At 43.6% G+C, this 25805-nt stretch overlaps 1 protein-coding gene across 1 annotated transcript; it reads left to right on the plus strand.

Annotated features, from left to right (window-relative positions):
* Nucleotides 1-16392: 16392 nt before the first annotated feature.
* On the plus strand, nt 16393-20302 carry LOC111947457. Its single transcript, XM_023955102.1, has 2 exons — nt 16393-16794; nt 16873-20302. The coding sequence occupies exons 1-2, from the start codon at nt 16435-16437 to the stop codon at nt 17140-17142; spliced, it is 630 nt and encodes a 209-aa protein (XP_023810870.1). The 5' UTR covers nt 16393-16434; the 3' UTR covers nt 17143-20302.
* Nucleotides 20303-25805: the final 5503 nt, after the last annotated feature.

Here is a 25805-nt window from a genome sequence, read left to right on the forward strand (position 1 = left end):
TAGGTCACATTCCCAAAGTGAATAGCATAAGAAAATTCTAATTTAGTTTCTTTATTTTTGTCGTCCAGAATCAGAAAAATTTTAAAAAAACATCAAAAACACAATTTTCATCTGAGTGGAGTCTTTATGCTAAATTAGAATAGTTTTTCAAAAAAACTTCTCTCCCATACCTGAACCCACCAAAGCAAAGATAAGTTTCTTCATCAATGCCCTGCTTCTTAGGATCTTCAAAAAGTATACAGTAGCACCTCGAGTCTCTCCTGTTGACTCTTTCCATTACTAAAAGCAGGTCACTGTCATCTTTTCATAGCTCACCATGCACTTCTATATGATGTACACACAGGGTTTAACCCTTATGCTATCTTAGATGACCCCACTCTTGCATTGATGTGTTCTCCCTACCATGACAAAGGTGGATAAAGGTAGAAAGTAGGGCTGCACGATATGAGGAAAACTCGCGATATGCGATATTAGAGATTAATATTGCCATAACGAAATCATTTGCGGTATCTAAACAAATAGCAAAATAAACAAAAACATAATTCACATTTCATTGCAACAGTTAGAATTATACTCCAACTGACCCTCGTCGACATAGGTGACAAACATCTAACATAATAGGCATTCATTTGATCAGTGAAATGCATAAAGGCATTTATTTGATTCGTTAAATACTTCAAGCTGTCATAAGATTGTTTTAGCACATTTAAGGTTTACGATTTATTGCGATGCCGTCTTTTGCGATATGCATATTGCAGAGCTGGATATTGCGATAACGATAAATTTGCGGTATATTGTGCAGGGCTAGTAGAAAGATTTCATGTAATCCATGGACACCAGTGAAGATCACAAATCCTTGAAGAAAAAAGGTTCAGAGCACTGTCTAGTGGGGTCTAGATGACCCAACTCCCAATGTTAAAGTGCCTAGGATAGCACAAGGGTTACTACACAAATCTAATTTGATAAGAAATGAGTTTCCTTCAGCTGCATTTGAAATTAAAGTAATGCCTAATTTCAATGATAATTCATCGCAAAAAACAACCCCAAAGTGGCATTTTGATCATTTTGATGCATCTCTGAATAGTCCTCTAAAAACCCCACGCTCTCAGCACCAGTCCCTGCCAAGCCATGAAATCAAGCAGGTTTTTACGAGCTGACGTTACAAAGTGAGGAACAGCATTTCCCAGGAAAAGCCGGGGCTGTCAGCACCGCCCCCAGACTAACACACAAGCCCAATTTCACTGTGGAGCTAGCAGCGATCGCTAAACGATCGTAAGGCTCCACAATATCCACCGTTGCAAAAGTTTGGATGTCGTTTGTTTTTGTGGGCCAAACGCAGCCGACGTCGTGAAGGAGCTAAAGGCGGTGCCTCAAAAATCAGGTCGACTAACTTCCAGGTTAGCTGGAGCTGCAAAAGTAACTCATATTTCATTTTTTTAAAATCATTCTTTAGTGTGCCAAAGGTAATAGATTAACCCTTGTGCTATCCTAGGCACTTTAACATTGGGAGTTGGGTCATCTAGACCCACTAGACAGTGCTGTCAACCTTTTTTCTTCAGTGATTTGTGATCTTCACTGGTGTCCATGGATTACATGAAATCTTCCCACCTTTATCCACCTTTGTCATGGTAGGAATAACTCGTCAATGTAAGGGTGGGGTCATCTAAGGTAGCAGGGTTACATATAAGGATATAGCTTACTCTGAAAGGCTTAAGATATAGAGACTTTTACAGCTTGATTCTTGTTTTATTTTTGCCACTAAATGACAAAGATGCTAAAACCAGGTGTGCTTTGACTTCTTGTCGTATTGTTTGCTTTATATCAGAAGTCAGGATAAAGGACTGGGAGTGGTGTTTGTGCGTTATGTCACTGGACATCTGAGTTTAAGATGTGGTTTCAGTTCCGTGTTTAAGTGCAGTTCATTCAAAGTTCCTCTGAAAACTAGTCAGAACCTTTTCGAAGACTAGCATCTCCATTGAAAAATATAAATGTAATAATTTAGTTATTAGACCTTCATTTTTATGACCTTCTCCCGTGTTTTGGTGAGCCTGGCATCTGACTGAGCCAGACTCAGGTTAGAGGCCGTTTGTTCAGTGACTGTCTTTGACCATTTAAAGCTCATTTGTAGCATAAAATGTGAAAAACAGCTGACCCGCATTTTGGTGTTTTAGCATGTTCTTGTGGCATTTTTCTCACGAGAGAGGACATATACAAAGAAAATTACGCTCAAAAACGCATTTATAAATATCTCCTTTTTTAAACGATTGTAAATCAGGAGAAGATGAAAAAAAATGCCTTTGGAAAAAGCCTGTAGTGTTAATGTAACAATCGGCAAGCAACAAGCTCCCCGCCAAGCTCCATTCTGATGCATTCACCTCCAGACGACTAGATCCATGTACGTCCTTGTTTTCCTCATCAGAGCTGGATAGTGTGCAGACCAATGCGTGCCTCAACGAGGGTGGAGTTGGGCGCTTTGAGACACGCCCACTGTAGGTGATTTTTTTTTTCTCACAGTAAAGATTGGCATTCAACAATACTACGTGTGTCAGCTTTGAGGAGCTGATCTGGTTTCTTCAGTCAGTAAGGATGCACTCTGTTTAGTAGAACACTCTCAGCTCTCAGGTGCAGGTTGGTTGTGGAGTCGGTTCTAGATGGAACAGTTTTCTTGCTGATTCAAAATTCTCTTTTTGAATTATCCTTTAAAGTGAAATGGTTCCAGATTTTGCGTATTTTTCCAGTGTTACTCATTTCTGTAGGTTTTTGTGCTTATGTTTTGTGCTTATGTTGTCTCTTCTTTGTTGTACCTGGCGCTCTATTCCATGTAGCAAGCTTTCGCTGCCCCTCCCCTGCTCAGCTCAAACACGTATTGACCAATTATGAGCGGCTTAAAGAGAATAAGAAGTTGCTCCGTGCCAACAGTTCCACCCACAGCTGAGAGGCAAATTTCTAATGAACTACTGTTGCTCTTCAGAAACTATGTCCTAGAAAATGACTGGGTTTCTTTGTGCCTAAAAAGTGCATAATCATAATCAAAAGGCCACTGGAAACACTTTACAATAGATCAAAAGATGACAGGAGTGGCTCTTTAACACAGCAACCAATTCTACTGTAGGTGTAGATAAAAACTGCTGGTGTGAATGTGTGTGCATTAATATTGTTAGTGGGTTTCAGCCAGCAGGTCGAGACGTGACCACACTGGCCAAACATGACCAGCCAAAACATGGCAGGTTTAACAACAAGGGCCAAAAGAACTGACAGCCAAGTGCCCAGCAGCCATTCACAGACAGACACAACCTGTTACATGACTTCTCCTAAGTCTCGCAGGTCACATCAGCATGACCCCAACGCTGTTATGCAACAGACCCAGCATGCTCCAAAACTTGCTACATCTGCCAATAAAAAACTTCAAACTATTCAAAATATATGGAGATGGGCCAGAACATAAAGTACTTGAGTTAATTTGCAAACGTAGAGATTGCCTTCCTCAAAAGAGACACAAGTGAGGTGGAGGGAAGGGTATTTATTCCCTCATAAATTCTCATTTGAATTGCAAATGTTGCAACGCAGCATGCTGCGCCGTGAGACTCCAGCAAACTCCAAATGCAGAAAAACCTCGAGACCAACTGCAAAGACTCTGGATGCTGAGATCTGAACGTCGTACTGAGGCGGAGGTGGAAGAAATGAGCAAACTGCAGAAAGAAACTCCTGCTGAGATGAAGGCATGCCTCCCAGACAGACAAGCGGGCGGTGTGACAGCCCGGTGACAGAGACGCTCACCTGCCTCTCAGACGTCACCTGTGCAAGTATGACACGAACCACCGCAATGTGCCCATTCTTTTACAGTCAAGTGTTCATTACCCCTAAATGTGTCAATGGTCCACTTCAGGCTGTTAAATGTCAAAAACTTACCTCTGTGGGAGACAAAAATAAAGTCAGAATAAAAAAGGATCTGAAGTCTTGATGGTATGACACGTTCATGAGACCAACACATCATAAGGGTCAGTCTTACTTCTCACTGATTTTGACGATTTGGTCACAGCAGAATTGCAAAAACTCTTGATGCTTGAGAGGTCAAAGCTTTAAGTGGTCGATTGGTGATCAGTTTTATTATAATGTTAACGGGCCTATATCATTCAAAATCAACTTTTTTGAGCTTTCAAGAGTGGAGCTTTTAATGTTGATTTCTCACTTTATGCATTTCTGAGTCTTCTTTCTCATTCGGCTTTTCCCATCAGGGGTCGCCACAGCGAACGAGTCTCATGGTAAACTTGGCAATGTTTTACGCCGGATGCCCTTCCTGACGCAACCTTCTCAAAGCAACCGGGCTTGGGACCGGCACAGAAGTAGAGAAGGGAACAGGAAGCAGCCCGGAGTCGAACCCTGGTTTCACGAACGGAAGGCGCCGCAAACCAGCACGAGCTCTGAGTATTCCTCTTAAAACCTGGTCTCTGAGCACCAGCCCGAGTGGGTTCTCACATTGTGACGTCACAACGCAGTCACAATAACAAAGCCTCTTCCAGAAACAGTCTTCCAGCAGCGCCCCAAGCTAATACGCACACCCACTTTGTCCACAGAGCTGGCAGTGATCGTCAAAAATGCTTTCCTTTTTATATGCACAACATGTACATCCATCTTTGCAAAGGTTCAGATGCTATTTGCTTTCGTGGGCAAAACACAGACACACTGCTGAGGCCGCCCTAGATTTACTTTAAAAAGAGGAAAGGGAGCTCTAGAAAATGTGCAAAAGGTAATATCTTATCATATTCATGGATATAGTTTTCTCTGAAAGGCTTAAGAAAAGCATGATATAGGCCTTTTCAAAACAATTCCGTTTTTTAAAGGCCTATTCAGGGTATACCCCGCCCTTAACCAACAGTAGCTGGGTTGGCTCCAGCAAAAGAAATTAGCGGAGTTCTGAAAAAAAGGGATGGATGTTTCATCTTCACAGAAGGGCCTGGTTCCAATCCTGGTTGGCGTTTGTCCTGTGTGGTGTTTGCGTGTTCCCTTTGTGCATTCATGCGTTTTCTCCCGACACTCCGGTTTCCCATCACAGTTCCAAAACATTCTTCATCGGTTGATTGGTGACTCAAAATTGTCCCTTAGGTGTGAATGTCCAGGGTGTACCTCGCCTTTGCTCCAGCATCTCTGTGACCCTGACTATAAGAACTAGCGGGTTAATCTTCGTAGGGTCATTGGAGAGATGTTTAGCACTAACTATGGTTAACAGATGTTGTGGAAACACCAACACAAAAGATGTTTTCGACGACATCACTGCGCACCGTGTTGGGTAATGTAAAGTTGTGAGCAATTAACAGTTGGTCCATTGAGTTGTTGGTGACGTATAAATCCATTGTTGGGCAAATCAATGCCTTTTATCTTAGAAGTTCAATTGTTTTCATGTGTTGCAAATTGAAAAAATGACTTTGATTAAGGCGACTGTCCTGTTTGTGTAGGGATGTGTAGTTGTTTTTGAGCCTTGAAGAAAACTTGTTACCGAAAACATCAGACTTGTGGATTCACATCAGTTCTAGGAAGTTCTCTCAACTCTGAAAGGGGTAACGTGAAGTTCTACCGAATTGTTCCGTCATAACAGGTTGGGAATGCTGTCTGCTGCTAAAGTTAGAAAAATCATTTAAACATTTTCAATTTGCAAACAATTGACATTCAAGTCCCAAAAGCCTAGTTCCATGACCAAGGGTTGGACCAATGAGGTACCAACCATGATGTGGATCCAACATCATCCCTTTGGGCTGAACCCAACCAGGGTATGTGGGAAGAGCCCTGGCCACCAAGCGGTCACCTGCGAGCCCCATCCCGAGGTTTTGCGCTAGTCGAACCCCAGTGACGCCAATTCAAGCGACAATCTGTATCTTGGATCTTGCTGGACTGCTCTTTGTCTGGCTCGTCCCCTAGGACCTATCTGCCATGTGGAGACCCTACCAGGGGCAAAAGCCCCAGAGTGCTTAGCTCCCAGGATCACCCAAGCTCTCAAAACCCTCCACCATATTATAGTAGCGGTTCATGGAGAAACACATAACAAGAACAGCAGCCAATCACCTTTTAACTTCCACTCATGATTGGAGCAACAACACAATGAGTGGTCTTAATATTTAAAAAGGCTTCCTGTGTGAAACCTGATTTTTTTCCAGCCATGATGCAACTCACATCCCTGAACATAGCAATGGCTCCCACAACTATGTCCCTTCTGTACCCAACCCTCTGGGTCCACCATCGCGTTTGTTTGCGATGGTACTCTGCTGGAAGACACCGGACTCTTCTGACTTAATGATGTCAGTTAATAGACCCAGGAAGCCAATATTTAACATGAAAAAAACACAAGACCAAAAGACATCAGTTAGATACTGAACAGAACTGAATTTTTGGCTCAATTTGTTTCTAAATCTAGTTTGTAACAATTACAGGAACTGTAGATGGCTGTGTTGGTAGCAGAACCTGATAAGTTGTTGTTTGTTTGGTTTGTTTTTTATGGATAATTGGAGGTACTCCCTGAATGAATCACATCCCGTCAAATGTTCAAATTGACTATATTTGTTCTAATTTTGGATTCCATAAAAAGACCAGCGGAGAAGCCAACCCGAGATTTAGAAACCATTTACTGACTCCAATTAAAACCTGCAAGACAGCGGAGCAAAGGTGAGGCAATGTGCAGGCATGGATTTGTCCCGGCATGTAAGGAAGAGCTGCGCCTCTGCAGCGCCTCCTGCACCACCTCATCACTGACGGGTGGTGGAATACTACAAATTCCTATTCACTTTGTGTAGTTGTTGCAGGGTGGGACGAATGCAACACCAAGTCCTCAGTCAGTCAGTGTGCGTGTGTATGCGTGCGTGCGCGTAAAGGGTGTGTTGGAGAAAACCCTGAGTAAGCCAATAGCGGATCCACTTTGTCCCTGACGCGCCCGAGCAGCTGAGTTCAGAAAGGATACTTGGGATTTTACAGCAACACTATGGTAGGTGGTGGAGTTGGAGGTGGAGAGAGAGAGCGAGGGGGGGGGGGGGGGCAATCCTGAAACCCACAGAAACGACGCAACAGATTCTTGCCCGCTGTTCCATCCACGCAGGCTGCAGCCTGAGCGCAGCGCAGCAGCAAAGCGCACGAATCAATGTGGCGCAAAAACACACACAGAAATCAAACATACCCTCCTGTCAGACGGACATCCATCCGAGGGGGGCGGCGGTGGTGGTGGGGAGCATGGATGTTGCGCGCCGCGCGGGAGGTGGATCCTTCCTCAGCCGCCTTTCCGTGTTTATTCCCGGTGAGGGAGTGTGTCGATGTTTCTGCCGGTGTGACGCCTAATGAGGGGAGGGAGGGAGGGAGGAAGGAGAGAGAGAAGGAGGGAGTCGCGGTACGCACGCGCGCCCGCGCGGGTTTCCTACAGAAATGCCTGTCAACGCGCATTCAGATATGAACAAACAAAATGCCAGGGTGGTGACGTCAGGCCTCATTGTTTGGAATTAACGCAGAATGTGGATCAGTGATGCTCTTTTGTTTCCATAAAACATTTATAATCGTAGACACCCCCCCCCCTCGTGATTTCATCAACCGCTCTCACCTTTGCACACAAACATGATGGGATTGTTTGTCAACAAAAAAAAACAAAGGAGCCACTTTTACTTCGGCGCAAATGAAAAGAGCATTTTTTTCTGAACAGAGAGGTGGACCTGATGTCATTAATCACCAGGAGTTTGCTGCTGCTGATTAGATTATGCAATGTTTCTTGGGAAAGCAGGTCTGTGTGCAGCTCTGAGAGCATTTATTTATTTTTTTATCAAATTTTCCTTGAGATTAAATTGTATAATCACGTACAAGGTTGGTACAGCCTCATTAGGCAGACGCAATAACTTTAACTTCTTGTGTGGATTATCATCTAGGAGCGGAGCAACAACCCAAAGGGCTCCAAATTGAGTTATTAATGTTTGTTTGAACAAATTGGGACAATCACATGGAGCAGTAAAGCTACAGATGTTTAAGAATGCGCTGAACATTAGAACGTAAACATTAGCCCAAGGATGGACAAGCAGGGAGGGGGTTCTTCTTTTTCTTTCTCTAGTGTTTCTACTGTTTCTATACAAAGTAAAACGATCTCATGGCAGAATGAGCAGTCGGATGGACCCCTCCACGTCGTTGACCAATCTAATGGAGTCCTATTATGTTAGATGCCCTTTAACCCTTATACCGGATATGTTATGCTATACCTCACAGAGCATTTGATGCACATTCAAGAACCCAGGTTTAGGCAAATGGTGTTCACACTGGAAAAGCAGGGAGGGGCTTCTTCTTTTATTTCCTCTTCCAACACTTGTTCCCCACCTTCGGTTGGAGGAGGGTTAGGGTTAAATGTCAAAGCGGTGCAAATCTGGTGTATTTTGCTCAAAGCTTTTTCTTTCCCAACTCTATCCCGATATATGAAAGACTTTGTATCAAATAATTCCGTCTGGTTGCATGATCAGGTCATCCAAACATCACTAAGAAATCCAACACCCTGATTGGTCAAAGTCTGACCTGGTTTTTCAGGGAGTGTGTGTTTTGTACGTATACCCCCAAAACGGTCTTAAAAATGTGCATAGCTACACGTGAATGCAAGAGTTCTGAACATGGAAGCCTGAAACACACATTTAAACGCATCTACAAGACTTTTTATTAAACGTGCATTGCCAAGAGGGGTGTGAACATACCTTTACTGTTGACACCTAAATAACACACACTCTTTCCTCCATGATCAATTTTTTTAACAATTGGCACGTCTGTGAATGAAAAGGGACGCTATCCGTACGCCACTGCTAATTCCAGAGTTCTCTACAGAGTTCTAGATTGGTCAAAATTCAATCCGATTTAAATTTCAATCGTGTTCAATTGCCTCACATTTTGTACACGGAACCCGAAAACCCATCATTTCTTTTTCCTTAAATATACTGTAATTTTAATTTCCAGGGCTTCCACAACTGGATCCTCTCCCTCTGGGTTGGCTGCTGTTCCACTTATTGTAGCTGTAGCTGGGGACCTGACCTGGCTCCCCGTCTTGCAATGCTGGGGCTGGGCTACCCCCAAAAGAAGAGGATTCAACAATCAGCAATTCCACCCACCGACTTAGTTTGTTTTTTTCGTGCTCAGTCTTATGATCCAATGTTTACATCCGTGGTTCAAGAGGTGGGAAGTTTAAGGGGGAGTTGAGATCTGTTTATTTCTATATCTTTGTACTTCGCTTTTGTGCTATATTGCATAGAAAGTTCCATAAAAAATTAGGTTCTATTTGATTCAACATCCAACGTTTTACACTCCTAGTACCAGACACGAAATGAATGAACAATCTGAAAGTGGACATCACTCAACAGCAGTGACAGATGACTCCAGCGGAAGCTGTTCGGATCGTGTGACTGGCCCCCAGCTTCCAAATGTGGAAGTTCCATCAAAAACTATTAAAAGTACTGTTGTATAAGGCACATTCAAAAGCCTTCATTTAAAAAAAAAAACAGCAACAGTGCGATTTATAATCCGGAGCGCCTTTTATTATAAATAATTCTAGTTGTGTTTGAGAGGTACATGGCGCTCTGTCAAAATATCAGTATTTTCTTTCAGGAGTTGCAAACAATTTTGGGTGTTATTGTAAATACGTTAACGCTAGTGCCACGTCGCACTATGCGGCCTTATAGTGCAGGAAATACAGTAAGTTGCAGATGGGCGCACTTCTCAATGACTCCATGTTGAAGGTAAAGTTTCACACTACAGTTTATTATTTTGCTTCAGTGTTAATTGTCAATAATAGTTTTGATGCACATGGCTCTATTTCCTATTCATGACAGATGAGGTCATAACAGGCGTTTTGATTTTGTTAGAGTAAATTCAAAGATTTCAGTTATGTCTGTAGTTCCAAATTACGTACCAAATATCTCATGTCTGTCTTTCAATAATAATTAAAAATAATAATAACAATGATTTAGCTTTTCTGGAATGATTTGTACTAAAATAGAGAAAACTAATCCTGAATTATTTTAAATTATTTGGAACATAAAAAACATTATTTATTTATTATTTTTTTGTGTAGCTCCTAGAGCCAACCTTTGCTGAAAACTGGATTTTTATCGATAAACTGAACTAAACAGATTTTTATTGTCCTGTGGATTCAACACCAAACCATGAATCTGATTTTACAATCTGTTTACAAGAACTTTTAAGTTAGGGTAACTTTTGATAATCCTTTTGGCAAGAAGACATTAAAGGAAAATTCTCTTTACTATCAGAGCTGAATGCCCACACAGCCCACCAACTAAATGTGAAAAATAAAATTCCTTACATTTCAGGCTTCTTATGAAGTCTTGCGTTCTGCATTTTGCTATTAAGCTTCTCGGATTTTTCCTGCCAGAAGTGATGAGCCGGGGGGGGGGGTCTGAGCCAGACGGAGATTTACCACAAAAGTTCATTTGTCATTCTGTGGGGTTTTCTTGGCCCAAAGGAAGCCTGCAGCAGCTCGCCTCAAGAACAGTCAAGCCTGTCAATTTCATTAAGCCAAATATCTTATTGCTACAACATTCTGATGCTCGCCTTCTTTAGACTTATAGGTAAACTGGCTTAAAATAGTCCTTGCTTTCTTACCAAAGTGGCTTTAAGTTTTGCAGGCTTATTTAACCCTTTTACACCGGTGGTCTAGCTCCAGTGTTGACATTCATATTTCTTCAAGTAATTTCAGCGGAGAAAAGCGGCCTTGGGCTGATATGCAACGCTTTACAGTACTAAAATGTTGACGCAATCAACGTAAACCAGCTGATTCTGTCGCAGAGAAAAGTCGGCTTTTCTCCGTTATACAGAACATTAGGTTAGTAAAGTTGTTAACTGTTGCATATCGGAGGAAAGTGGATCGGAAAAGCTGCTTTTTTTCTGCGTCCGAATCAGCTGATTCTCATTCATCGCATGAGTTGTCGAGGAGCTGCAGTATGTCAAAGACCGTGAGGAATTTACCGTTTTTTTCCGCAGCATAGGGCACACCGGATTATAAGGTGCACCTTAAATTAATGGTCTATTCTTGAACTTGTGCCCTGTATAACGTGTACTGCAGTGGCGGCTACTGGTCTGTCAGAGAGGGAAAGCTCATTTTCGGCCTACATCATAAAATTGTCTATTTATTTAAAAGTAAAAAATCAAGCAATTTCGCCAAGCAAATATCAAAGAAATAGGTTGCAGCAGTTTTTATTTCGACTGAACTTGAGAAATCCGCGATGGGACTAAGCGCGAATAGCTTCAGTGATTCCTTATAGTATAGAATCGCTGTCAGTCAAAAGGAGATGGAGTCTTTTGACAGACCCTCCAATCATCACGCAGAAGCTCGGAGTCCGGGCCAGCCCACTCCCCATTCACCCCCAGAGACGCTGAGCGTCTGTGGGTGGGACCTGATCGCAGGGTTTATCCAATGACCGTCTAGTTTCGAAGCGCTGAAAAAAAACGTTCAAAGCAGCCCCATTGAAGTCAATGGACGCTGGGGTTCAATAGGGAAATGCAGTGACGCTGCGTGAATGTATGGGAAGGAAATCTAGTCAGCCGACCTGCTATATGTAACTAATTCTGAACAAACTGGTCTTTGAGATGAACGTTTTCTAACGCATTTTTAGTCAATAAAATGTGAATACAATAGTACATATATGACCATTAATTTTGTGACATTATAAGGGAAGCCGAGCTTGTGGTGCCACTGGTGTACTGAACTACACGGCACCGCTAGTGTCATGGCCTGTCAGTTACTCCCTCCTCCCCCCTCCTTCCTCTGTTGGACGCGACCAGCTGGATCCACTCACCTCTTCATCACCTGCCTTCATAAACTCCTCCAGGATCATCAGCCGGTGCCAGTTCGTTGTTCCTCCTATGGTGAATAGTCTGGTCAGCTCATGTTTTTGTCTCAAGTCTAGTAGACTCAAGCTCATGATTTTTCTCGCTCTGCCTCAGGACGTTAACTTTCTGGATCCTCACCTGGTCGCAATCCTCCTACGCTGCAGTCACGCCGAACCCAGAAACCTCCTGCCAGCCGCCTCGTCTCGCCTTGGTTCAAGCTTCGCCCACGCCGTCTCAAGAAGCCTCCAGCCAGTGCCTCGCCTCGTCGTGGTTCAAGCCTCGCTCCCACCGCTGTTTCCCCTCAAGGAGATTCCTGTTCAAGATCCCTCCAGCCTGCTCACGCTCGCTCTTCCTGAAAGGAAGTTCTGTCAAGTTCTGGTTTAAATTAAACCATTGAGTTCTTACCGTTGTGTCAGTCTCCTTCCGGGTTCCAGCATCTGGGTCATTTTTGAACTCTCGTTCGTATCATGACAGAACGAACTGGCCAAACACCTGACCCAGCTGACCCGGAGGGACTTCGTCACGCCATTGCCTTCCAAGGGAACTTGTTGAATCGCCAAGCTGACGCTTTGACGCAAATGTCTTCTGCCCAGCAGGAACTATTTCGCCGTCTCGACGGCATAACGCAATCGCTAATGGAACTGACCGGGCAAACCACTAACCTCGCCTCCGGAGCCGCTTCCACTGTTTCCGGCAACAGTGCCACTTCCGCTTCCCAGTTTACCCCGGAAAACGTTCGTCTACAGCCGGAACCCTTTTTCGGGGATGTTTCTGCCTGTGGAGGGTTCCTACTACAATGTGACCTGATTTTCCAACAAGCCCCCAGGTATTATCAAGCCGACCACGCTCGCATTTCTCTCTTTGTAAATTCTCTCCGCAGTAAGGCGCTTCAATGGGCTCAAGCATTCCTAGCCGCTCATCCCATCACGCATCTTCCATTCGATCGCTTCCTGGGAGAATTCCGCCTCGTCTTCGACCAACCCTGAAAGCAGGAAGAAGCCACCCGGCGGTTGCTAAGTCTCAAACAAGGCAACCGCCCGGTAAGCGAACACCTCATAGACTTTCGAATTCTTGCCGTCGAGGCCGGATGGCCGGATCCCGCGCTCAAGGGAATTTTTTACCAGTCTTTGAATGAGCGCATTAAAGATCACCTTTGTACCCAGCCTGAAACGGACACTTTTGAGGAGCTCGTCACGGCCGCTCTAAGGTCGGACCTCCACCTCCGGGAACGCCAAACGGAGCAGAAAAGTAAGCCGCCGTCGACTCATGTCAATCCTGTTCGCCCCTTACCTCTGGTAGCTCCTGCTAACCCTGCTTCACCTTCGGTTAGACTCGAAGAACCCATGCAAATTGGTCACTCCAAGCTCTATTTCGAAGAGAGAAAGAAACGTCGGGATGAGGGATTATGTTTTTACTGTGGGCAGGCGGGTCATCAGGTCTCACAGTGCGCGGTTCGTTTAAACCCCCGAACCCCCCGTTAAATGACAGGCCACGGGGGGGGTATTCCAGAAACTTCTCATGTTCCCAAGTTTCTGTATGTTCCTGTCAAAATCTGCAACCAAAGCAAAATATTAGAAACTAAAGCACTTATTGACTCAGGGGCCGAACATAGTTTAATGGATCAAAGTCTCGTTCATGAACTCTCTCTCCCTGTCGAAGTTCTCGATTATGCGGTTAAGGCAGCAGGGTTGGGGGGTAAACAACTGTCACGCATCACCAGACGCACCGGTCCGGTTCTCGTTTTCACCTCCGGTAACCATCGGGAGTACCATCACTTTTTCATCACCCAATGTCCGCAGACACCCTTAATCCTCGGGTTTTCTTGGCTCCAAAAACATAACCCCTGTCTTGATTGGGGGACCTCCCGCGTCATCAACTGGAGCACCTTCTGTATGGCTAATTGCCTGCAGTCGGCCGTTCCCCACACCAAATTACCTGACCCGGGGTCTTGTAAAGAAATCGATCTCTCGAACATACCTACCTGTTACCATGACCTTCGTTCCGTTTTCTGCAAATCCAGGGCTAGTGCCTTACCTCCACATCGTCCTTACGACTGCGCCATCGAATTACTTAATGGAGCTCCTCTCCCTAAGAGCAAACTGTACAATCTTTCGGGTCCGGAAAAGAGCTCCATGGAGGCTTATATTCAGGAGGCACTATCACTTGGTCATATACGTCCATCTTCTTCCCCGGTCGCTGCAGGGTTCTTTTTTGTGGAGAAGAAGGATAAAACGTTGTGTCCATGTATCGACTTTAGAGAGTTGAACCAGATCACGGTTAAAGATAAGTATTCTTTACCATTACTTGAGTCAGTTTTCAACTCTGTTCAACAAGCTAAGATTTTCACTAAGCTAGATCTCAGGAACGCTTATCACCTGGTACGCATGCGCGAAGGTGATGAGTGGAAAACGGCTTTCAACACCCCGTTGGGCCACTTTGAATATCTCGTCATGCCGTTTGGTCTCACCAACGCTCCAGCGGTGTTCCAGCGTCTGGTGAATGACGTTCTTAGGGATTTTTTGAACCGATTTGTATTTGTGTATCTCGACGACATTCTGGTCTTTTCCGCCGACGAGACCCAACACGAACATCACGTCCGTCTGGTCCTAGAACGCCTTCTTGCCAACCAGTTATTCGTCAAGGCCGAGAAGTGTGCTTTTCACGTTTCATCCGTTCCCTTTCTGGGTTATATCATTGAGGCGGGTAATATTCGCCCCGACTCCGCCAAAATCGAGGCCGTCGTACAGTGGGAGACACCACAATCCCGTAAGAAGCTTCAACAGTTCTTAGGGTTCTCCAATTTCTACCGCCGTTTCATTCGGAACTATAGTACTATTGCTGCTCCCCTCACGCGGCTTACTTCCACCAACCGCCCCTTCATCTGGGACTCTGCCGCTGATGCCGCTTTCAAACGGCTAAAAACCCTTTTTGTTTCTGCTCCCATCCTCATTCAACCCGATGTGACCAAACAATTTATCGTGGAAGTTGACGCCTCTGATTCTGGAGTGGGAGCAGTATTATCCCAACGCGAGGACAGTTCCGGGAAGCTCAAACCATGCGCCTTTTTTTCTCGCAAGTTGAGCCTGACTGAACAGAACTACGATGTGGGCAATCGTGAACTGTTGGCAATCAAACTCGCCTTGGATGAATGGCGCCACTGGCTGGAGGGGGCGGAACAATAATTCATTATCTGGACCGACCACAAAAACTTGGCCTACCTACGCGGTGCTAGATGACTCAACTCACGCCAGGCTAGATGGTGTTTATTTTTCGACCGCTTCAACTTTGTCATCTCCTACCGACCCGGCAGTCGTAACGTCAAGCCGGATGCCTTGTCCCGGATTCACTCCATCACTGAAGACCGCACTGAGTCGACCATATTACCTACGTCCTGTTTTGTTGGAAATCTCACTTGGGAGATCGAGACCAAGGTACAGCAGGCCCAGAATGAGATCCCCGCCGGAGCTGCCAATCCACCTGGCACCCTCTACGTTCCAGACTCCCTCAGGTCCGAGGTCCTCGCCTGGGGCCACACCTCCCGTATCGCCTGTCACGGTGGTGTCTATCGCACTATTCGACTCATCAAGCGTCGCTTTTTCTGGCCCTCCTTAGAACGCGACGTAAAGGAATACATTGCGGCCTGCACCACATGTGCCCGCTCCAAGACCTCCAACCGACCTCCCTCTGGTCTTTTGCAACCCCTGCCTGTTCCTAGCCATCCCTGGTCCCACATTGCTGTGGACTTTATCACAGGGTTACCACCCTCTCATGGTCACTCAGTCATACTCACTGTCATTGATCGTTTCTCCAAGGCCGCCCAGTTCATCCCTCTCCCTCAATTGCCCTCCGCTTCCGAGACAGCTGACGTCCTTGTCAATAATGTTTTCAGACACCATGGTATACCTTGTGACATTGTCTCTGATCGTGGTCCCCAGTTCACGTCCCAGGTTTGGAAAACCTTTTGCTCTGCCCTGGGGGCCACGGTCAGTTTGACCTCCGGTTACCACCCTCAGGCTAACGGTCAAGCGGAGCGGGCCAATCAAGAGCTGGAGACCGCTCTCAGGTGCCTGGCGTCTCAGAACCAATCTGACTGGTCTAAGTATCTGGTTTGGGCAGAATATGCCCACAACAACCACTACTCCACTGCCACGGGCATGTCCCCTTTTGAGGCCTCTCTGGGTTACTCACCCCCCCTGTTTCCTTCCCAGGAATTGGATCTGGCGGTGCCCTCGGTCCAGCTCCACCTTCAGCGTTGTCGGGACATCTGGCTACAGACCAGGGCCGCTCTTCTCCGGACCGCCGAGGGTAACCGCCAGATAGCCAACCGCCACAGGGGGGTGAGTCCAGAATACCAACCTGGCCAAAAGGTGTGGTTGTCCTCCCGTAACATTCCCATCCAGGCTTCGTCCCGTAAACTGTCTCCTAGGTTTATTGGGCCTTACACCTTTGAGCGGGTCGTCAACCCCTCATGTGTTCGACTTCGTCTCCCGGCTGCCCTACAGATCCACCCGACTTTTCACGTGTCACAGATCAAACCAGTGTCTGAGAGCCCGTTGTGCCCGCCGTCCACTTCCCCACCACCCGCCCGTACCATGGATGGGGCTCCCGCCTTCACGGTCTCGGCGGTCTTGGACGTCCGGCGTCGTGGTCGTGGGGTCCAATTTTTGGTGGACTGGGAGGGGTATGGTCCGGAGGAACGTTCGTGGATCTCGCGTTCGCTCATCCTGGACCATACCCTCATCGACGACTTCTATGCTGCCCATCCTGATCGTCGCCCTGGACCGCCTGGTGGCGGTCGTTGAGGGGGGGGTACTGTCATGGCCTGTCAGTTACTCCCTCCTCCCCCCTCCTTCCTCTGTTGGACGCGACCAGCTGGATCCACTCACCTCTTCATCACCTGCCTTCATAAACTCCTCCAGGATCATCAGCCGGTGCCAGTTCGTTGTTCCTCCTATGGTGCATAGTCTGGTCAGCTCATGTTTTTGTCTCAAGTCTAGTAGACTCAAGCTCATGATTTTTCTCGCTCTGCCTCAGGACGTTAACTTTCTGGATCCTCACCTGGTCGCAATCCTCCTACGCTGCAGTCACGCCGAACCCAGAAACCTCCTGCCAGCCGCCTCGTCTCGCCTTGGTTCAAGCTTCGCCCACGCCGTCTCAAGAAGCCTCCAGCCAGTGCCTCGCCTCGTCGTGGTTCAAGCCTCGCTCCCACCGCTGTTTCCCCTCAAGGAGATTCCTGTTCAAGATCCCTCCAGCCTGCTCACGCTCGCTCTTCCTGGAAGGAAGTTCTGTCAAGTTCTGGTTTAAATTAAACCATTGAGTTCTTACCGTTGTGTCAGTCTCCTTCCGGGTTCCAGCATCTGGGTCATTTCTGAACTCTCGTTCGTATCATGACAGCTAGCCTCGTTAGCATATTTACAAAAACTCCCAAAATAGTTTGCAACTTTTTGACAGAGAGCTGTGTACCTCTTAAAATCACTTCAACATCAGTAAACAACCAGAATAAATCCATATATTAGGCGCACTGTCATTTTTTGAAAAAAGTTAAGGCTTCTAGGTGAACCTTATAGTGCGAAAAATACGGTAGCTGTTGTAAATGACATCTTCAATGTTAATGATAAGCATTAAACAGTCCACTGGCTGAAACTTTGTCATCGCTGATCGCTTTGGACTTGGTTTTGATCAGGATGGGTGGACAGGGTACCTAGTGCACCAAATTTATGCAGTATGTTATTTATTAAACAACACCTGCAACTTTGCACCTACTGTAAGTCACAAGATGCATCCATACCATTAGTAGGCAACATGTTTAGGTGGTTCTAGTTTACCAAATCTCAATGATTCTTGTGATGTCACTAGGAGAAAAACGTATTTTTTGACAGTTTTTAGAGAACCTCACTCCCATCGTCTTCATACGTACCTAGTTCTGTTATTTCATCTCTCTCTTCTGCTGCTATGTAGGTTTAACCTGCTACTTTTAGATCCTCTGCATATTCATGATTCTTTCCTGAAATTGCATCACTCCGACGTTTTTCACAGAAAATATTATTAAGTATGGAAGCCAGAAAAAGCCCCTGTTAACCAGTGAGATGTTAGACTTTGTTTTACCTCTGCAAACAAATGTTTATGTGAATAAATTCAGAGGCTACAGCATGTAAAAAATAAAGAGAACTGAAAGTCCTCTAAGCATTTCTTCTTCCATTATTCAACACTTTGAACCTCTTTTTTTATTCATTGTTGTTTTTCACAGTAGCTGGATGAATCAATCAGAGCTACTTCAAAGCGTGCCTTTTTAATAATGAAGTATCTCTTCTCTGCAGTGAAAACAATGACTCGACTCCTCAGATGGTTCACAAATGAAGAGCTGAGACTTTAAAGAGATGATGATGAGGCCAAGAAGGAAAGTGGAACACACAAGTGCTGTTCAGCTGCAGAAAGAAAAGCAACAATGCATATTCAAGGCCAATCAGATACCAAAATGTGGGCTTAGCAGCATTCTGCCGTTCGCAATGGAATTTCTTTTAAAGAAGCACAAAGTCGTCACTCTCTGCTGCATGCTTCACTTCATCCAGCAAAGGAATGAAATGCTCTTGTGTACCAATGTTCAGGACAATGTTCTAAGACTTCATTAGTTACAAATAAAACAAATATGTCCAGATGCCTGCTGCCATACAGGGGAATTTTGACAACAGACTCAGAGACAGGCAGGAAAAAACAAAATGTCATAGCTACAGGTGAGCAGAAGAGGAGCATCACATTAAACTCATCAGTACAGGTGAGCAGAAGAGGAGTGCCACACAAAACCCATCCGAAACAGAAGTAAAGTGTCACGGCAAACTCAGAAGTAGTAATAGTAGAATGAGTATCCTGGATGATCTCTTCAGAAACAGAAAAGCAAAAGAAGAGCATCACGCTTACCTCATAAGGACAGATGAGGAGAAGAGGAGCCTCCCCAGCTACGTTCCCACCACTAAAACTTTACATTTTACAGATACCCCTAATAAGAAATATATTTAAAAACGCCGGTATATAACATTAGTTTTTAGTCATTTAAATCTAATAACTTTTACTATAAAACATTAATTCAATTCAATTCGATTTTAATTATATAGCTCAATATTACAACAATAGTTGTCTCAATGGGATTCATACCGGTAATTCAAGATTCAAGATTCAAAGATTCAAGATTGTACAAGATTGTAATTGTATGATAAACATGAAATCATAAAGAGCATGAACTCATAGAATTCAATAGGTAATGGCTAAACTAAACTAAACAGACTGAGCTAAACTGGGCATAAGATGAGATAACATAAAGATACTTTATTGATCCCAGCTTGGGAAATGGGGCTGTTGCAGCGTCAGCATTGGGCTTAAGATACAAACATACAAACAATGGGTGACAACAGAGAACAGAACAATCAATCAGAAGGAAATATCAGTGAAAATCATCTGTATTGCATGACAGCTCTGGAGAAAAAAAAAAGACAGACCTTAAATGAGTTTATCTATTGCAAATGGATGGCAAGAGTCCAATGGAGTGAGTTACGAAAGTTCTCCTGTAGCGGTTGGTGTGACAGGGAAGCTGCCTTAGCCTATTGGAGAAGGTGCTCTGCTGACCGTCGACAACAGGATGGAGAGGATGCTCCGGATCATCCATGATGGATAGGAGCTTATTTAAAGTCCTCCTCTCCATCACAGCTTCAAACGTGTCCATTTTACATCCGATTACGGAGCCAGCTCTTCTTCTGATCAGTTTGTTCAGTCTATTAGTGTCCCTGTCAGATATGCTGCCCCCCCCCCAGCAGACCACCGAGAAAAACAGAGTGCTGGCCACAACAGACTGGTAGTAAATCTCGAGCATCATGCTGCACACATAGAAGGACCTTAGTTTCCTCAGGAAGTAGAGTCTGCTGCTGGCCTTCTTATACACAGCAGTGCTGTTGCTCTTCCAGCTCAGTCTGTTGTCAATGGTTACTCCCAAGTACTTGTACTCACCTCTGCCACATCTCTGCCCAAGATGCTGAGAGGCTGGGAAGCTGGAGTTTTCTTCCTGAAGTCCACCCCTATCTCTCTGGTTTTCCACATTGAGCAGCAGGGGATTTACTCCAGCCCACCTCACGAATTTATCCACAAGTTCCCTGTACTCCTCCTCCCGCCCAACAGTAATGCAGCCAACAACCGCAGAGTCGTCAGAGAATTTCTGAAGATGGCACGACTCGGAGTTATACTGGAAGTCACTGGTGTACAAAGTGAACAGGCAGGGAGAGAGCACAGTGCCCTGTGGGGCCCCCAAACTGCTCATCACCACGTCAGACAGGACACTGCCCAACCGCACAAACTGCGGCCTGTCCAACAAGTAGTCAATGATTCAGGAGACCAAGGCCCCGTACACACCCATCAGCCGCAGCTTCTTACCCAGTAACCAGGGCTGGATGGTGTTGAACGCACTGGAGAAATCAAAGAATGTGACCCTCACAGTGCCCCCCCCCCCCCCCCCCCCACATCCAGGTCAGAATGAGCACGCTGCAGCAGGTAAATAACAGCATCCTCCCCCCCTAGGCGTGGCTGGTACATCCCTGCCCTTAGACCCTCCTTTTGGACATTAGTCAAACATAACTTTGGAATCTTTTGTCTCCTAAAAAAAAGATTTTAAAGATTGATAACTTCTTAAAAAATTACAACAAAGTCTTTTTATGCTTTTTGGAGACAGCATTTCATGATAATGTGGTTGTTTTTGTAAAAACTGTAATAATATTTTGAGATCTTGGCTGTTAAATGTACTGACAGAGATAAAAAAGGATCTGCTAGTAACTGAACCTGATGGATGTTTTCCGCTTTCTATCATGAAACTACTCTGCATAGATATTTTTGCATCTTGACATATCTAAAACATTTAAACACAAATACATTTAGACATGTAGAAAGCTAAATATGCTTTAATTATTATTTAAAATTAAGAAATTGGGGAAAATGTGCTGCGCAATGGCAGATCAAAATTGCTCAAATTGATGGAAAAAGGAAAAAATAAATAACTAAAAAAATGTAATCCCACACTCCTTTGCACAGCATGTGAGAAGCTGTTTTACCATCTGCTTAAACAGAGCAGTTACATCCAAATCAATTTACCTCCATACGTGACAAAATCTGCTATGAAGTGATGAAGTGGAGCTGTTCCACAGATCTGCAGGAGTTTCTTTTTTTTTTTTTTGATGCAGCCTCCTGTCTGATCTCTTTTCCTCCCCATCCTCCCCTGCTATCTGTTGGCCATTTCCCTCCCAGCGTTTGTTCCACCACCACATGATCTTTCCTGTACGCTACTGTTCGCCAGGGCTGCAACACAGCCTTAAAAGGTTGAATTTCAGGTGCAGCCTGTGAGGTGAATGTGAAAGCGACCAAACAGGATACAAGTGGAAGCATGAGCCACGGAACCTTTGGTCAAAAAATGTAATTTTTTTCAGACAGTGGCAGAAGGTTGGAGATATCTTACCTTTTCCTTTTTAAATGCGTTTACAGTATAAACGAATGCCACAAGGCGCAAAATTAAAAGTGCTCCACCAAGCGTGTTCCTGCAGCAGCACGGCCCGCTTTGCAGCTGCGCAGGAAATGAGGCGTGACATCCTGAAGTTCATGACTGCGTCTGCTCCTCACAGCAGTAACTGCCACAGAGGGACACTCCAGCTAAAACTTTCCGGTATATCGAGGCAAAATAATGATAAATAAAATACAGTCAGGACCATAAATATTTGGACAGAGACACATTCTTTCTAATTTAGTTTCTGTACATTGTACTGCCCATGAAATGAAGAGATTGTGTTTAAAAAATGCTTTAGTTTTTCACATTTTTATGCAATCTTTTTGTTCAACCCATGGAATAAAAGCTGAAAGTCTGCACTTCAATGGCATCTGAGTTGTTTTTTTTTTAATTCACTGTGTTAATGTACAGAAACTAAATTAGAAAGAATGTGTCTCTGTTCAAATATTTATGGTCCTGACTATAAATCATTATGATGTTTTGAAAATTAAATCTGTGCATGGAGGTTCAGTTTGCTTTGAACAAAATTTTGTACTGCTTCTGATGCAGTTTCCAAAAGTTTTAAACACACTCTTCTTGAATTACAGTAACTCTTTAACACTAATATGGAACACTTTATAGTATTGAAGGGTTTACGCAAACAACTTAAATCTTTGTGTCCTTCAGTTGACCACCAGATGTCACTGCTCACAGACTAAAGCCTTGAAGCTTCACCCCCCCCTCCCGCCCTATTTTGTAAAAACTTTTTTATTTCCATATGTGTCTTCTCTCAAATTACAGCGGCCCCTTCTTTATCGCAGGAGTTATGTTGTAAAAATAACCATGAGAGGTGAAATTTGTGAAGTAGGATTATAGATGTATTAAAGCTGTAAAACCCCATGCTACCCACTTTATACACTTTTCTCAGACAGACACTAACATTTACACACTTTTCTCTCTTGTTTAACCCTTGTGCTATCCTATGGGGTCAAGATGACCATTGCTGTGTTATCCCTAAAAAAGGTGGATAAAGGTGGAAAGATTTCATGTAATCCATGGACACCAGTGATGATCAAGAATCATTGAAGAAAAAAGGTTCAGAGCACTGTATAGTGAGTCTAGATGACCCAACTCCCAATGTTAAAGTGCCTAGGATAGCACAAGGGTTTAACTCTCAAACGTCAAACCTTGTATGAATGAAAACAAAGATCTCCTTGTGATTAAAGATTTACGTAAATTTGTCAAGCTACATGTATTTTATACAGGAGACACGGCATATAAGAGAATGGCTGTCAATCAGGATGCAGAACACAATGCAGTGTAAAAGATTGATTAATAAAAAATCTGCAAAATGGCACTGAAAAAAAGGTGAACCAAGATAATTCAAGGGGAACACTGTACATTTTTCTTCATCTTTTATACTATCGTACATACGTTTTCATTGGCCACTTCTTCCAAGTATGCTAGTCTTCCCAATAATGTCTTTTGCTTCAAGTAAAACATCAGAGAAGAACGACAAACAAAGTTAACATAGATGGACGGACGGACGGTCTGACAGACATATGGTCTGCCGTCAAGAAACATTTGTATTTAGAACCAAAGCTTGTTAACAAAATTCGATGACAAAAGATCTCTTCATTCATTGGCCAAGAATTACGAGGGTGGGGTAAAGCGTGGAAGTGCTACGCTTTGATAAGTGAATAGCTATATGTGTTTATGACTTATAGATTGGGGAACAGTGTAGAAGCAATGTGTAACACACTAAAAGTTGTTTTAATGAGCCTGCAGTCATTCCACCACATTTCAATGAGTTGCTGTGTATCATTGTTGCTCCTTTACTCTGTTTACATCATGTAATCCCTGACCACGATGGCCATTTTGGTTCAGTTCTTCCGCTCCGAGCACGGAGCCTATCCAGACTGAGGAAACTCAGAGAGAACTGGGGCTGAGTCTAACTGGAAACAAACTGAGACCACCTCGAAAAATGGGTCCGAGAGCAGTTCCTGGTCCAGGACTAGGGTCCACTTGTATGTATTCAGACTGAAAATCTGTCCCAGATTATCGGGGGAAACGAACTCTGGTTCACTTTAAGCAAACCAAATGTGTCCAGTCTGAATACACCCTTTATAAAAAACACACAAAAGTGCATCGTTTACTGGATAAAAGGTGCATTACCGGTAGTCTTAAAGTGTTAAATTACACATCATGCTACAGTAAATATAAAAGAAAACACCACATGATCCCAGTAAGTTGTTTTCAAGCACAACAATATTAGGAAGACACATTTTTTTGTTTTCAGCTCAAATCTGTTCTAATTTTAAAATTATTCTGAACTCGGTCCAGAAAAAACCCAGGAGCTCAAAATCTGCAAATTCAAGCAAACAAAAATTTTAGAGGAATCAACAGACTTTTGTGTTTTTGCTCCAAAGCCTGTGATCTCAAGGAAAACTCAGCTCAGCCTCCTCATTCTATGAAAGCAGATTTCAGTTATCGGGCCAATGCACAATGAAGCAATGATAGAATTCCAGCTTTTGAAGGAAAACTAAGACAAAATGTGAACTTTGTTCTGTTTCAGTGACTTTTTTTACAAAAAAAAAAAATATTTGCTGATTCTTTGCCTTGAAGGGAGGCTAACAGTGTGTGGAACAGAGGGCATGGATGAATGCCCGAGCACCACAGCTGCATGGCACTGGGCCACTCCTTTTTTTCCCCCTGCCCTACAGACTGAAGCATTGATGCCGGGGCCCTACCCCCGCCGGGGCCCATCCCCTCCCCCAAAACGTTATCTGCGCAGCCACGTCTCTGACATCTCTCGTACAAACTCCTCTTTGGCTGTCAACATTAAAAAATAGATTCAAATAGAATATTTTTCAGCAAACATTCCCCATTTTTCTGTCACAGGCAATATTTTAGACATCTCTCAGAGAATAATTTATGCAGGCAAATGTCAGGTTTGCTTCAAAGAAAGGAGCCACATCCAAAGTCTGTATTGGTGCGAGTCTAAAGCATATTGACAGTGGCACCTCATGGCCCAACAGGGAAAAATATATTTTTAATCAGCAGACGCTGAGAATTTTTCCTTTATGTCTTAAACCTACAGGAAAAAACATGTTTGTTGAGTTTAATTCACTTCCAAGCTGTTCTTGAATTGTTTCTACATGTGGTAATGGAGCTCGGAGTCAACAGTAACAGAGTTTCTTTGTTAAAAGACATTTTCATTTATAGTTTTAAATGCCAGAAAAATATGAAATATCTAATTGTGTCTATCCAGGTGAAAAAACGTATTGCTACAAAGCTGGTTGAATCTTTTAAGTATCAATTTGTGGACCAGATGCGCATAGTATAATTTTTCACTAATTTTTTAACCAGAATATAATCAAAATTGAATAAAATATTCTCTGGCTCCAGCTGATCAAAAGAATATGATGTACAATATGAACACTGGAATGTGGGCGTGGTTAACCAAAAACCTCTGTTGTCGAGGAAATCCTATAATTTACTTCTGCAGATTCTTCTAAAAATTACATAGATGTGTTTGTCACCCTGAGGAGACCAAAAAATAAAATGGTTGCTATGGAGATAAAACCAACAGAACAGCCGCCAAACGCTGATTGCAGCTTTAATTGTTATTGCTTATCAATGGAAAGGAGCAACGGAAAAGAAGAAAGGAATTTTTTTGTGAGAATTCATGTGCCACAGGCCTCAGGGCACACTGACCCGTTTGTTTTTCCTGTTATCTGTGCTCTACCTCCTGCTGACAATGTGGATCAGGTGTGTTGAGCCAGACAAAAGCTGCATTGTCAGCAGTTGTCGAGTGAGCAGCATAGAGGCCACAGACACCTGAAGCTGTTCGATTCATCAGAAATTTATAATAGAAACTCCGTTTTTTCATGCTAAAATCAATCATGTCAATTAAATCATTCAGCTAAATTTAGAGGAACAAAACAAAATAATCATAATCTATCCTTTAATGCCAGTTTATGTGTAAAGCCATTAAAAATAACAATAACCACTAGAAGTAACTAATGAGAAGTAACTACCTCATTATTTTTAAGTAAATATACATTTAGTAAAATATAGTATTTTGAAATTACTAATTTATGAGTGCATTATTTAATTTTTACCCTATAAAATGTAAAAGAAATTTAGAAAAAAGATAGTACTTGCAATTTAGAAGGCCATGCCATTTTTAAGAAACCTCACATTACAACTAAAGTTAAGAAGATGTGTTTCAATACAAGGAATCAGGTTAGGGAGCAATCTTCAGTCACAAATCAAAGAGGCTAAATCAATAAATGCTTAAAACTGTAACATTTTAAAAATATAAACAATGAGAATTGTTGGTTATTTTGTTTATATTTGATAGTTATAGTTTGTGTTTTAACCAAGAATTCCACATCAGGTGGTGTTTGTTATCTGTTGCATTTTTTTTCTTTGTGTTTATTGCTTTGAGGGG

This window comes from Oryzias latipes, chromosome 5 (assembly GCF_002234675.1).
Source record: "Oryzias latipes chromosome 5, ASM223467v1".
NCBI classification, from domain to species: Eukaryota; Metazoa; Chordata; class Actinopteri; order Beloniformes; family Adrianichthyidae; genus Oryzias; species Oryzias latipes.

What these genes read in the sequence shown, in the direction of transcription:
- LOC111947457 (XM_023955102.1), top strand. Translation starts at nt 16,435, where the DNA reads ATGGGGCTCCCGCCTTCACGGTCTCGGCGGTCTTGGACGTCCGGCGTC. An exon ending in AGTTCGTTGTTCCTCCTATG is followed by an intron (nt 16,795 to 16,872) that starts GTGCATAGTCTG and finishes GCTCTGCCTCAG; the next exon opens with GACGTTAACTTTCTGGATCC.